The sequence below is a fragment of the Dendropsophus ebraccatus genome, unplaced genomic scaffold (genome assembly GCF_027789765.1).
Source record: "Dendropsophus ebraccatus isolate aDenEbr1 unplaced genomic scaffold, aDenEbr1.pat pat_scaffold_921_ctg1, whole genome shotgun sequence".
NCBI classification, from domain to species: domain Eukaryota; kingdom Metazoa; phylum Chordata; class Amphibia; order Anura; family Hylidae; genus Dendropsophus; species Dendropsophus ebraccatus.
The window spans coordinates 44,723-60,462 of record NW_027210521.1 but is presented as its reverse complement, the minus strand read 5'-3'; the positions used below and the strand labels follow the sequence as shown (position 1 = coordinate 60,462).

Sequence of the window (15,740 nt, the reverse complement as noted above, 5' to 3'; positions counted from 1 at the left end):
CCTACAATTTGTCGATTGGATTGATAAAATGTATTCACTTGCCTACTACAGCAATCTGCCCCTGATTTACCATGCTCATGAAAATCCCACCAATGGGGCATGATTGGCCCAGACGTGTGTGCCTGTTTATTTCTGTGAAAAGAGGAGAATAGGTCACTTATCTCCCCTGGAAACAAAGGATCAGAACATATTGGCTTCTAATATCCGCCTTTAGGAGGCCACTATGTATGTAACATCATTCGTCCTGTCATAATGGTGTGTGGATGGCCGGCTAGTTTAAGACGGATTGATAAGAAACCTTTAACATGGCAGAAGTCTTCTTTAAGGGTACTCAGATTTACTTGTACTTGATTAGGTCCCACTACTTTAGTTATATGTTGTGTGAACCTCTGTTTTTTTCTCAAATATTAGAAAGAAAAATGTAGAAGAAAGAAACATTATTGATATGTTCCATTTTTGGTGGTGGTGGTGGGTGGGAGGGTTATAATATTTCAGTTTCAAGATAAGTTACCATGGAGTTACCCTGGCACCCCTGATGAAGTTAGCAGGACGCTAACAGAACACATTGGGTAGGACTAGGTGCTGGTACCGCCACTCCTTGCTGCATGGGGTACTTGTTTATATTCCCCTACCCCGCCATGTCATATATAGTGGCCACTGACTTCATGTTTACAACTATTCAATCTTATAAGTGTTTCCATATTTTATAGTATAGCAGTTTTCTCTGTAATAGGGGGTGTAGCTTATCATGGGGACTAGAGATGAGCGAATTTACACTACAAACGAAGCAAATGACTTCACTAACTCAGCAAATTACTTATCAAATTACTTATCAGGATGACTTTGAAGTCCGCGCTATTCCGCCCCGGGTGCCTAGAAAATCTGCATCCAATCCTGGGAGAAGTTTCCCAGGACTTGATCCATCTTTTCCAGGCACCCGGAGTGGAGCAGCACAGACTTCAAAGGCAGCCGGCTGATAAGTCGATTGCTGAGTAAGTGAAGCGATTTGCTTCGTCTGTACTGTAAATTTGCTCATCTCATATTATTTTAAGTATCATTTAGAGTGCCTGGCTATTCTTTTGGGCATTGGATGTATTAACTCATATTTGTCCTTTTCTGTGTATTATGCCACTATATATATATATATATATATATTATGTGATCTGTTACTATATAAATAGAAATCAGTAAAGGATTGAAATAACATAAAGATATTTTGAGATTTATTGTTTTTGTTTGTTTTGATCCAGGGGAAAGTTGCACAAACTGCGTGTATGTCGGCCTGTAAGCATCTGTCCACGTCGCTGACACAAATGCTACTAGACAGCGAGCTGAAGCAGATCAGTATGGGAGCCATCCAGCAATTCAACCTCGATGTTATTCAGTGTGAATGTGAGTATAACCACAAGTGTCAGTGCTCTGATCTTTGCATTTACACTTTTTCAAAGTGATAAATAATAAAAGTTCAGCTCCAGAACAGCTCCATGCAATAGGACATAGAAGAACTCTAGTAATGTATTGTGTGGATGACTGGGCGGCCCAGTGACTTTTCTATATAAATGTCTATTCATTAGAGATGAGCGTACCTCGAGATGCTCGGATTTGTCCAAACCTGAGCAATCGGGATTTGATTACCGGTAATTGAAGAAGTTGTATGCAGGCCTAGGGAGTCCTGGGAAATATGGAATCAGCTTATGGCCTATGGCTGTATCTTTTGGGGCTTTGGGGCTGCATCTAACTTTTCCGAATTTCTCCAAAACCGTAAGTCCAAACCAAAAGTGGTTTAAGTGAAAACAACAAATGGCTCCATAATAAGTGCTAGTCCATTTGGACTGATAGCAAACTACTGTAGCACAAACCGTAAGTTATTGCTGGCTTCAACACAAATGTAGAAAAAAACATGGGGGTTGCAGCTTGCTGTGTGAGTGGCCACCTAGCCACAAACCAGTCACAGCGTGCATGATGACCCCTGTGCCCTGCGGAAAGTGCCTACAGTGGACATAACCACGGAGGAATAGGAGAAGGTCCCCTTGGCTGATGTATCACATTTCCTTTTACATGACGGCCTGTGTTGTGCCCATCACAGCTAATATAGTTATACTTGTAGGTCTCGTCAAGATGAAAATTTGGGCAAATACAATCATTCAGCAAATTTGTCTTCTGATATGCTGCTTTTTGCCTCCTATTGTTGACAGATCGTTGTCTAGGTTACTAATCACCACTCTGCTCTAAAAGATAGTCTGTTCTAAAAGCAGTGGTCTGGCTGGTTTGTGTATATATATATATATATATATATATATATATATATATATATAATATGAATAATAAGTAGTAGATGGATGGCACTGTGCTGGCTTGAAGTCAAAAATTAGCTTAAAGCTGGTGGGTGCACGTTCCATAAAAGTCGACCCCCGACTCCTCTGGATAGCAAAATAGAATACGAGGACGGCACTCCAGTAGTGTATAGTGAAGATTTATTCACCCAATCACAAACAGCGACGTTTCGACTCTAACATGAGTCTTTCTCAAGCAAGTACAAAGTGGTATCATGGTGATATTTATACGAGGGGGTACACCCCCAAGGTGTGTATCTCAATTAGTGACATCATAATGTAAACATAGGTATAGATGTGTTTATCTACTCATCAGTGCCAAAATATCCAATATTCATGTAACATGCATATTACATAGTGTATATACATTTTAGTGCATGACAAGTGCATATAAAATTCCTCCCAAAGTCCATATATAATCACTAGAACATATTCTTCCTTCTAATCAAGGGTTAAGATGGAGGTCGGACCTGACTCACCCTCCGTCCGTTCAGCCAATCCCACTGCATAGAAGGCATGCCGCACACCGCTTGTAAACAAAAGATCTGCCCATATCCGGATGTAGGCATGTCATGTGGCTTGTCATCTGCTCAAAGTCTGGTAACGATCACATGATTGATTGTGCGCATGCGCAAACAGTCCGTGTGATACAACGGGCGCCATCTTGGGAAAGGTAACATCACCTCTCATCGCGCGCATGTGCAGAATGTCCGTGTGATACATCGGGCGCCATCTTGGGAAAGGTAAAAACACCTTCCATCGCCCATACCTCTTACAAATGTCAAAGAGGTGTATTGCAGGACTAGTAGGAAAAGGGGGGAAGAAAAATTGCTCACAACATGGAGTTTGTCATAAACGAGGTGTCTAAAGCAGTCACAGCAGTGCCCTACTCTTCACGGTGAATTCATCACTCTCCTGAGCGCACGGGCTCTGCCAGATTCAAGGACTGCCAAATTACCTTATATGACTACTCTTCTTAGGGCGACCTCCCCTCGATTCCTACAAATTTTGTCCCACATTAGTTTCACACAGACCGGATAGTGGTTTAGATAAAGACCGGATAATGGTTTGGACAAGGATTGAAGGAGATTCAGTCGGAAAGGTGAGTATAAGGTCCTTGCTCCATCTGTACAGATAAACAGAAGAGAAAACATAATTAAACACAAGTGTCAGTGTATATATTACATAGTGTTAGTACACGTGAAAAATACAAATAAAAAATAATAAATAATAAATATCTATGTACTCTTTCCTTCAGCAAGAGCATGTAAATAATTGCACAGTGGTCAAGCTCCAAATCATAGAAATGCTTTCAATGAAAAGTCCACATTTAACCCATGCGGTTGAAGGGCATTGAGACGTGTAACCCATTGGGCCTCTCTTTGTTTTAACATTTTTTGTCTGTTTCCACCCCGGCGTGGTAACGGAATATGATCAATTATAGTAAACCGCAACTGTTGAAGGCTATGGCCTGCTTCTACAAAATGTCTGGAAACAGGGAGATCAAGTCTACCTTTGCGAATAGAAGACTTATGATTATTCAAACGTATACGGCACTCATTAGTTGTTTCTCCTACATAAATATATGGACACGGACACTGTAGGACATAAATGACATGATCCGTCTTACAATTTGTATGAAACCGCAACTTATAACTGTAATTAGTGTTAGGGTGACAAAAGACATATAGCCATAGTATGTGTGTATATGTGTATATATATGTGTGTGATAGATATATATATATTTATTTATTTATTAAGTGTCCAGCAACTTGGTGGGATTCCAATCGATAACGTCTTTATTGAATAAAAAGGACACACTACACGTCAGGCTCACAGACCCTTAGTGGTGGATGAACATATAACATCAGAATTTGTTCAAAACCATTCGGAGTGAGGTCACATGACTCTTATACCCCTCCCCTCTAGGGACATAGTTTAAACCTTATAGTTTAAATATACAATATATTACTATAAATCTACATTATAGCTTTATATACACCAGCCAGACCACTGCTTTTAAAGCAGAGTGGTGGTCGGTAAGCTGTCAATAATGGGAGGAAAAGAGACTTATTTAAGGAGGAGGAGACGGCAAGTTTGCTAAATAAATGCGAATGCAAAAATATAAAACTTGACAAGTCCTGTTGGTTTAGCTATGATAGTTGAGATGGGAAAACCCCTTTAACTAGGGGAAGAAGGCAAACTGGTGGAGGCAATGGGATACTGGGAGCAATATTCTACTGGCAAACCTTAGGTCCTGGCATTCGTGTTATGTTGAGACACACCACTTACCTACACATTGTAAGGATGAAGTCCATCCCTTCATGGCAGTGGAGTTTTCCAATTGTCAGTGGTAATTCACCCTGGCCCCACTGTAAAAATGACTCTGCAATGGTTTCAGGAACATGGCCTTCAAGTGCCCTGTATCATGATTTGTAGAATGTGCTGGCAAAACAAGTCCGATCCATGGAGAGTCCATGTCTAGATGAGTCTGAGCTATTTTGGTTGTATAGGGGAAACCTACACAATACTAAGCAGGTGGTTTTAATATTTAATATTTTGGCTTAATGGCATGGTACATACTATTTTTTTGCTCACTCACCCAGTCTTTTTTGTTATACTGGGTATCTGCTTTGCTTTAGCATGTTGTCCCTGTATGTAAATGGCTTTTCTTTTAGTGATGCAGATTCCTAGGTACTCACTCAGCTTTCTAATAAAACTGGCCCTAGTGCGTTGAGGTAGATGTTGCAGCTAGTGGGAACATTTCCGGAGCTCACCTCAGATCCAGTGAATGTGACATAGATATATTATTTATGCTGCCGCCCATGCTACAGATCTGTTGTGTACTAACAATACATGAAACACTGTGTCATTGTGTCTATTCTCCAAGGGAACGTTCCCCGGTCATTCTAATCCACAGTAGACGGGTCAGGTTTTCTGCAGGCATCACACTAATGAATTGTGCTACTAAGGAAATGTAGATATAGTATATGGGACAGCCTAGGGAGTATCGTCCTCTATATGCTCCAAAGTTTTCCCGACAGTGCCATTGGCCTGTCATGATACAATATGTTGTGTGCCCTCACCAGACGTGCTTCCAGACAAACTGGCGACTCTTGTGGTCAACGATTGGGGTTAGAGGCCACCGGGAGTGGGTGGACTAGGTATTTACTCAACATTCAACAAATATTTAGGATTTTTTTTTCCTTTATGGTTTCCTATTAACGTCAGCACATTTGCTCCTTGACTAATGACCATAATTAAATATATTTAAAACTATTTGAAAAATGTATAGAATTTTTTTTTTAAGAATTCACCAAATGTGTATATACAGATAGATAGATACAAGAGGTATCCTTCCTTCCTTACTGCTTTTTAGTTGCAAAAAATCTCATGTGGTTTACATTTTAGTTTAGCTATGGGACCTTTGGAGAATGATGTCCATGTCAGACTAGACCCTTCTCTTCCAAGGTTCTGCAGCATCAAGAAACAAGGAATGGGTTGGCCGAGAGATCCAGTAAGGCAACATTTATTTGGCAGCATAGTAGCACAGTGGTTAGCGCGGTTGCCTTGTAGCGTTGAATTCTGTGCTTACATCTGACCAAGGGTAACGTCTCCATGTTCTCCTCATTCTTGCTTGAGTTTCCTCTTCATACTGCAGTTTTTATCCTACCTCCAAAAATATTGATAGGTTAAAGAAAGTCTGTTACTAGGTTTATGCTGCCTTAAATGAGGGCAGCTGAAACTAGTAACAGAAATGTATATTACTTCTATCATTCTGTTCAGCCGTTCTCCTAATATGCAGGAGAATAGGCTTTGTACTCTACCACTCCCTCCACCCTCCAGATGCTGATTGACAGCCTATAGACAACATAGATATGCCTGTGGGCAGAGGGAGCTGGTGCTCATAAATACCCAGAACTACTGAGCTCACGCACATAATGGAGAGGACTAGTTATTGTCCATGTTATATATCCGAATTAGCTGCACAGAACAATGTAAAGTGATACATCATTCTGATCAGCCTCCCTGTCACAAGCTTATGCCAACCTTAGGGCAGCATAAACCTACATAATGCTGACAATATGTTAGCATTATATAAATAAAGAAATTATTGTTATCATTTCTTCACAAAAGTTTAAAGTGACTCTGTACCCACAATATGACCCCCCCCCCAAGCTGCTTGTACCTTCGAATAGCTGCTTTTAATCCAAGATCTCTCCTGGGGTCCGTTCGGCAGGTGATGCAGTTATTGTCCTAAAGAACAACTTTTAAACCTGCAGCCCTGTGCCAAATGGCCGGGGATTAGATTGTGTATGCATTAGGCTGGCACACCCTCTCTGTGCCTCCTCCCCTCCCTCCTCAGCATTAGGAATGCTCCAGGCAGATTGTCTCCTATTCCTCAGCTGTGTAAATACTGAACATGGGCTGGATCGTTACAACACCTGTGCAAATGTTCAGCATGGAGAAAATGTTTTAGGGGCATTCCTAATGATGAAGACGGTAGGGGAGGAGGGATGGAGGGGTGGTGCAAAGTTAGGGCAAAGATACTACAAGCCCTGGCCATTGGGCACAGGGCTGCAAGTTTAAAAGTTGTTTTTTAAAACAATAACTGCATAACCTGCCGAATGGACCCCAGGACAAATCTTGGATTAAAAGCAGCTATCTGAAGGTACACGAGGTTGGGGGAGGCAGATTGTGGGTACAGAGTCACTTTAAAAGGGGACAAAGTGATTTTTGTTAACTTTCCTCAAACCTATCCCCGAATAAGCTGAGTGTCCCACTGCGAGGAGCAAACCTCAGTGATCAGCACTGGACAGTTTAAAGAAGCTGATCAGCAAGTGTTTATTCTCCCTGCAGTGCCTCCTCAGAGCAAATAAAACATTACATGATGGCCATGGAAAACAATGGACTGTATATATAACGCCTGGTCCTCCAAAGGATACTCTCCAGCTGTCGTGATCCTGTCTGATAGTAGAGGATCCTGAACAAAAGGGCAACTCTCTATTAGTGAATGCCCTAGTCATGTATATATTTATTTATATATTTTAGTGGATGGATAGATAGATAGATAGATAGATAGATTTTTTTATTTATTATTTATTTTTTTTACATTTTTAAAAAAACCAGACAACCACTTTTAAAGTGTCATGTTTTTTTGTTTGTTTGTTTTTTTGCAGAAATCAACAGTACAGGCGATTTTAAGAAACGTTGTACTTGGGTTTATTAGGCAAATATGCCATTATCTGCATTCAAAAAGCCTTTCCCCAGGTCCCCCCCTCCCCTCTCTCATCCACTGCTCATTATCAGGAAATCTCGACTAGTTTACATCAGTCGAGCCCTGTCTGTTCTATGGAGAGGGGAGGGGGGAGGAGGGAGATTAGTCGCCAGCATAGAATAAAGGATTACACAGCGGGACCTGTGTAAAAGCCAGTATTTAGAGGTCAAAGAGGTCAGTGCTGACTTCAGAGGAGATAGCCCGGTGATGTAGCTGTAAATTAACTCGTTGTTGCCCTGTTTTGGTGCCTCATCTCCCTCCACCCTCCCCTCTCCATAGAAAATTATGAACATAGGGGGGAGAGCTTCAAACTGCTTTTTCATGATACAAATGCATTTTTGGGCTAATAAACTCAATTACAACGTTTCTTAAAATCACATGTACTATTGATTTCTGCAAAAAAAAAATAAGGAATAATTAAACGACAGTGACACTTTAAGATTCGCATACTATTTTAATGAGGGAAAAAAGAAGCTTAGTGCTTACTACTAACAAAGTACTTCTACAGTGAGCCAAAATGAAGACTTTTAATAGGATGCAGCCAATAAATGTGAGCTAGCAGGCAGTCAACATTTGTGCGGTGTATTCCTAGTCAACATGTGACGGCTTTATACTGCTGCTTCATTAAAACATAGGAAATCTATCTTCCCAAGCGCTAATTGACACATGACTGATTCTAGATGGCCATATGGACCGTTCCGAAGCACCGAGACAAATAACATCTCTCAAAGTCGGCAATATGTTTCAATAATTGCTGTTAGTTGAGAATAGCGAGGCCCCTGCTGATGTACGCACCACGAGGGGACTTCACCAGAGTGAATATGGCACCTTATCCTGCAGTATTAGTCCACAAATGCAACAACAATGCATTAACAAAACGCAACGAAGAGCGGCCTATTGTTCTAATGACAGTTCATTGTACAGCACCGAGACTGTCACATAGCAGCAAAGCTGGATCTAAAAGCTGCTTTTATTGTTGGACTTCATTCATAAGGTCTGTCAGGCACATTCTGTGCATCCCTGTGTTCCTGGTGATTTATAACCTTTCTCATCGGCCTCCTCCAGCTTTTCTCCTTTGACATTTTGGGATTAATGGCTACAATGGTGACAGTTCCATTAGCACTCAGAGTGTGCAAATAACTCACAAATGGCAGGTAGCTTCCTACTGTATTGATAAATGGCTTTTTAGGTTTTACAGACGCGGGAGGGGAGGTGCGTTCTACAACATGCGTTCTAATGTGCAGGCTCTAATGAAGGCTCAACTGGTTTGGGTAACTGTTATAGGAGAAGGTAATATGGGATTATACGCCTTATAGCAGTAGATATTAGTGTGCGGTGTGGTCACATACCTGTGTACTATGTGGTCACATACCTGTAATCAGCCAAGGTATTATAGAAGCCTTCAGTAAGATGTTACACAATGTCATGTATTATCTTAGGCTAGGTTCATGTCACAATGTTGCTATCCATCTCACTTTGTCCAGTTTGGAATATTTCATTTAACCCTACAGAAAAATGTTGTCAACCACGTTTTGTGCATGCTACAAAAAACAAAAACGGATACGTTTTAATCATTGGAAAATGGATCAAAAAGGATGTCATACGACAGCATCCGTTTTCACCAGTGTCGAACTGGCCAACCAGAGGACCGGAGAATCCTCCGGTGGGCCCCCAGCTTCAGAACACTGACTGACAAGTTGTTTCTCACCGGTTCTTTATTGGTGGGCCCCAGGATCATTTCCTCTGGTGGGCCCTAGATATCTCAGTCCGACACTGGTTTTCACCGTTTCTGTTTTTTCTTCTAATGTAAGTCAATGGAAAAGGCATCAAATCGGATGGCATACAACAGCATCTGTTTTTACCATCGGTTTTTGCATCAGTTTTTTTTTTTTTAATAGAACCAATACATTAAACAGATAGTAAAATCGTGGGATAAACATATATCTACCCTAAGATAATAAGAAGGGAAATACTAAAAGGGCAGACTAGATGGACCAGGGGGGATTTTTCTGCCAACAGTTTTCCAGTACTTATCAGCTACTGTATGTCCTGCTGTATTCTTTTCAGTCTGACACCGTGCTCCCTGCTGCCACCTCTGTCCATGTCAGGAATTGTCCAGAGAAGGAGAGGTTTTCTAGTTCAATGTTTTTATTAGGTTTTTTAAGAACATATTACAAAAGAGAAAATCTATAAGCACTAACGTTAGTGCCAACAGTAAAGTTAACATGTTTGTACAACAAGTTAACAAAGAATATAGAAACAACAGTAATAACATTCGGTATATTATATAGATATAAAATTGTGGTAACATACATTCAGCATGGTAGAATTACATTAGGTGTAGCACCTCCTGAGCATATTAGTGTAGGGATTTGCTACAGCTCTGGACAGTTCCTGACATGGACAGTGGTGGCAGCAGAGAGGACTGTGTCAGAGTGGAAAGAGGTTTGTCAGTCGATTGCTGGCCCTTATACACAGGCGGCATATTTGGAATTGAGTAGTCTCACAAAGGCTCATTTGCCCAATAATTGAGCTTTAAACCAGCATGGCCACCACAAACTGTACAGAGCCCCCCAAAAAACATTTAAATTCAGCATACTCTGGCTGTACTTTTTATTGGCTGCTATAAGCTAAACAGCACAATATTGTGTGAGAACTATAGTTTGATGACATGACAATAATCATACCTTCCATTATATTCTTATTTTCTTTATTGCTTGACCACAGGGACCGACTCAGGTCCAAGCTGTTGTGAACCGACAAGGGTCCGTGGGCTAGCTACTAGTGGGGGGGATTGAGGGTCCATAGTAGTATTTATTATTGTGAACTCATCTAGATTCAGATTATTGCTTCTTTAGAAGAGGAAAGCCCCTTCAGTCCTTTTTCTTACTTGCCTGTAATATAGAAGCCATGGCCTTCTCTCCCCATCTCTATATTTCTAATGATTTTAAAGAGGCAAAGTGCAATGCTTTAGAGCCGTATACATTATAAGTCACAGCACGGCGAGGAAATATGACATTCCAAACCGGAGGCCGTGATAAATGATGTGTTGTGATGGCATTCATAAGGGCAGGTCTGTAATGTGAAGAATAAATTAGGCCCGGCCATCTGTATAGGAGCGATCACTTGATTAGTCCCTCCCCAGGGAAGGATATAAGGCAGATAGGATGCACTTTCGTCTTTCTGGTGTCCCGTAAAACTTGGTTCCTTTGTTTACTACTGCTGTGCTCCTCTGCAGTGGTTTATTATTGCCGGCCAGGACTGATCTGACAGCTCCGCAGTACAGAGGTAGCGGCTGCCGCAGGTCTCATTTGTTTTTCATTCATAAACTTGGAAGCAGTCAAGGGGCATTGATTGTTATAAGGCACTATCAATACACAGTAGTGTCCTGTAGGCAGCACCTGTTCCTGTTGGCCGATGGTTGTTCGTATTCTGCAAACAGAGACATAACTTGAAGCTGGTGGGCCCCAGTGCAAAATCTGTCTCGCGGACCCTCAACTTTATAGCACTTGCCTCGTCATATTGGGGAGACTGACTTTGAGTCCTCCATTAGAAGAGACCGTGAACGAGACGTGCACATGTCCAGACGTGCACATGCATAATCCTAGAAAGTTGACCAAGCCAACTAGTATGGAGGATCTGACAAACATAGTCTACCAGCAGGATGACAAACCTCCACACTTCCATTTGGATGCCTAAAGATACCTGAATATATCAAAGAACACCAGATTGGCCATGTAAGAAGGAATTCGCCATTGTCCCCTGGCCTTCACAATCTTCATATCTATCAACATTTGACTTTTTTCTGGGGTCTCTTTAAAGGCCGCAATGTTTCTGTTCTTTTGGCCACAGGATCTAAGTAACTTGGAATAACACTTTATTGTAAAGGCCCTTTTTATTATCGGCCAGGAGCGTTGCTAGACACCCTCCTTCAGCCAATATTTGGCTCATGTAAAAGTAACAGTGATCAGCCGACGAGCAGGAAAACGTCCAGTCCTCAGCCAATCACATCTTTTGTACTGCAGCAAAACATATCGCTATCAGCTGCACATCATAGTAACGATCGCAATAACGATCGTAGTCACAATGGTATCTAAAGATTAACGTTCTGTGTAATATGGTGAACGATTTCAGGTTAACGATAAACAATCTTGTTAATCGTTAAAAATCCGTCATGTAATAGGACCCTAACAATAGAGTCTGCAGCTGAAGATATGGCACATGTGCAGACAGCATATCCTGGCCTTACTCAACCACATGGACGTCTACCATGTCACCGTTGGAAATCACTTTGAACATTTGTAATGTATAGATAAAACTTGGACAGATAGGGCCTCATCTACTTATAATGCGTGCGTTTTAAGCTGTTATGCTGACGGTTGTGTCTGTCTTTTTCCCCACAAATTAATTACTATGGCGCACATCTTATGTAAATCTGGAAGGTTTTTCACAGTACAAAACTAAAACCCGACCATCCCACCCTCTAGAAGTGGCTGTTTTAGCTGTGTGGTAGGTGAAATTTACCAGTCTATAGCCAGCTGAGTCCCAAGACTAAGGCCTTATTTACACATTCAGCTATTTTCAAGGTCCATGGATGAAGTCCGCTATCTACCTCCGTGATCCATGAAAAACCATCCGTGGTTGCATCCACTTTGCATACTGTTTAACGCTTATTAAATTACACTTATTATATCACTTCCGTGTTTTTCACAGGTTGCATGGATTTAAACAAATGTGAGATCTGTGAAATCCTTGAAAAACACCGATCTCATAAACCTGTATGGGGAATTTGTGTCGTGATCTTGTCCAAAATATGACATGTCCTATTTTCTCATGGAGCAGATTGGGGAACAAAATGAAACGTGTGAATAGCTCAATAGAAAGCAATGGGCTATACAATTGTCTGTGTGAATAAGGCCTAATAGACTGCTTTAAAGTGTAACTGTCATCTATCGCTGGCGGCAGGATATGCTGTCAAAATCTTGAATTCATCCAGCAGCGCCGTTGGTTGCATTGTATACAATGGCGCTGCTGTAAGAATTCCGTCACCAGCTCAAGCCTGCACATGGAGCGTGGTGGCAGAATTTTGACAGCATATCCTGCCGCCAGCGAAAAATAATAGTGACACTTTAATCTAGCCATATGATGAAGTCAGCCATACATTTCAGATAGCTAACAGCTATCCTGATCCCCATACACACGTACATTCTCAACTCAATACGTATTGTGAATGCAGAGAGAGGAGAAAATTGCTGCCTGACACCTCTGGCAGTAGCTTATTTCCACCAGAACAAACATGTTGGGAATGTTGAAGACCATTATGTCTGACCCTTCTCTTTCTTGGCTTAAAATCCAGCTTACCTGACCTGTCTCTCCCCTGACATCTGTCATTGGGGTAGAGTTAGGAATCCACAATAACATTAGATGGTGGTCCGATGCTATTAACATTGAACGCTTTGGATGACTGATCAATTTTGTTATGGATCTCCTTGTTTTGTAATGGAGATGGCCACACCGGGCTGTTCTTCCCGCAAAAACACCAAATGAATGGAACACAGCATCATTGAGAAAGACTTATCCACAGTAGAGACAGGCGTGAGGTGGACTAGGTGGAAGTCAAGATATTATCAAGGCTTTTACCGAATGACTGTATTGTATGGTTATGACACTCAATGATATGGAAACAATGTGGTGCAATTTAAACCACCCAGCCCGAATGTTATGGACAATTCCATATTTGACAGATGCTACAATTTGGGTAATCTTAGCGTTTAACTTCCCTTTAAGGTTCTTTTCCCTAAAGACTTCCAATGAAAAGTCACTCTCTCCAGACATCTCTATGGTGACAACCACTTTAGAGGTAGAGAATAGCATTCCAGGCCGGTGCTTAGGGGCTTACACTTGATGTGTGCACGTTAAGCTCACTCCCACCTCTAAAAGTTTCTTTTTTTAATGGCTGTCTCACCAGGAGTAGATTTCTCCACGAAGCAGACGCTAGAACAAAAGCCGATGTTTAAAATATGTTGACAGCTTGAGAATTAGTATCATTGAGAAGCGTCCTATAATCGTTCCCCTCGGGGCGTCAGTAAGCCCTCTCCATGATCATAGCATGTTGCATGTTTTGAACTTAAGGCAGAGAAGCTCTTGAAAATGTAAAGTAATTGAGAGAAGAAAGGTGCGGGACTGACACGTTAAGAATACAGATTTAAGGCTCTTGCAGTAAATGATGGGAATTTTACAAGCGGCTCATAACAAATGAAGTAATAAAGACTTGCATGTAAAGTGCTTTTTATGAAATATTGCAAATACCAATTACAATGATTGTCAATGATTTTATACCTTTAAGGATTTACAGCAATACCACCTTAAGTCATCTCACCTTTGCTCTATAGACTTGACTTGACTTGCTGTTACAGACATAGCTGGTTGCATGCTCTTGGCCTCATTCACAAAAATGTATTTGCTTCCCGTAGTAAAAAGGCTCTGGATTTTATGTGGTATGCCAGCATATTCTTCATTCTATATAAGATGAGTTCCAGAAGAAGACATAGGCTACCCCATTACAAAATATTACCTTGGATGGCTGCCCCTAATGGATGTCATCTGTCACCCAAAAGCTCCCATGGCTAAAAATGATAATAACAATACATTTAATATGTATATTTATATAGGCGTTATCCAGGCTGTACACATTGTTGGCTTCTCCCTTAGGTCATCGATATTAGATTGATGAGGGTCTAACTCAGCTGTGTGAGGTGGTTGAGCAAGCACCGCAGTGTCTTCTATGTCTACCCCCATTTTGCTGAGCACCGGTTATTGATGAATAGGCTGTAGTGCTTCCATTACCCCTTCAACCAATCTAATTTTTACATTTTGTTTTGTGTTTTGTCTGTATGATACATAAATCTGTCGATTTTGTAGCCTAAAAGATAGAGTTCCTAAAGAAACAAAAGTAAAGTTAAAGGTTGACGCACCTGTTCAGTACCAGTATAGTCAACTGGGCCACCAAAAATTCAGATTCTTGTCTTAGACACTATGGTGGACATTTATCAAACTAATTGCGCCTGTTTTTAGTCTAATATATCTAGTTTGCGCTCAAAAATAAATCTAATATGAATTTATGTAGCTTTTTTAAACAAGACTATCCAAATTAGATGCAACTTTTTGAATTAGATTTTTTGTTGTTAATTAAATCGAAAGTGCGCCAGAATTCTGCACAATTTTTTAAAAAGTCGCATATATTGGCGCAACGCTACATCTGCTCCGAACCAGGTGAATTTATTAGACTAATTATAAGACCATTATTTTTAAAGGGAACCTGTCACCCACCGTGCCGGGGTGACAGGCTCCCGACCCCCCGTTAGAGCCCCCTATACTTACCTAATCCCGCCGGGTCCCGCTTCTGGATTCGGTCGGGTCCCGGAGATCCCAGCCGCTGCAGCCCGGCGCGCGCGCTGACAGATGAGTCCAACGCTCATAGAGAATGACGGAGCTCTGGACTCTCCTGTCATTCTCTATGGGTGTTGGACTCATCTCTCAGCGCGCGCGCCGGGCTGCAGCGGCTGAGATCTCCGGGACCCGACCGAATCCAGAAGCGGGACCCGGCGGGATGAGGTAAGTATAGGGGTCTCTAACGGGGGGTCGGGAGCCTGTCACCCCGGTACGGGGGGTGACAGGTTCCCTTTAAGACACATTTACTATGCTATTAGACAATTTACATAAATTTGACTAAACACATTACATGGAAGTTATGCCAAAACATCTTTGACAAAATCGTGTTTTTAGATTTGTCAGTAAATATCCCCCTATGTGCACTAATACATGTCCTGTTTGTACAATGATCATAGAAAGAGTTGGACTGAAATACTGAGACAACATGCCAGGATGACTCCTGTCTTTATACACTGTTAGGGCATATGGATGTAATAAAGGGAACCGTGCAATCAGGAAAAGCCCTGCCCATATACCCCATTGGGCATATGGCCTAAAAGGGACTCTCCACTCAGAACCCTCTGTTGGCAAGAGCACAGAGCTAGTGCAAAGTAGATTTTGCTTAACCACGCTACGATTGGTTGGTCATTGACTTAATTAGGTGCTGTGTAATAATATATTTTGGAACTGTTTTCAGT

At 41.4% G+C, this 15,740-nt stretch overlaps 1 protein-coding gene across 1 annotated transcript in view; it reads left to right on the top strand.

The window, feature by feature from the left end:
* Positions 1-1,255: 1,255 nt before the first annotated feature.
* LOC138781072 (exocyst complex component 6-like) overlaps positions 1,256-15,740 on the top strand; it is a 48,283-nt gene continuing 33,798 nt past the window's right edge. Inside the window, exon 1 of the mRNA XM_069956760.1 lies at positions 1,256-1,392. Coding sequence (XP_069812861.1) covers positions 1,275-1,392 — 118 coding nt within the window. The 5' untranslated portion in view covers positions 1,256-1,274. The remainder of the gene's footprint in view (positions 1,393-15,740) is intronic.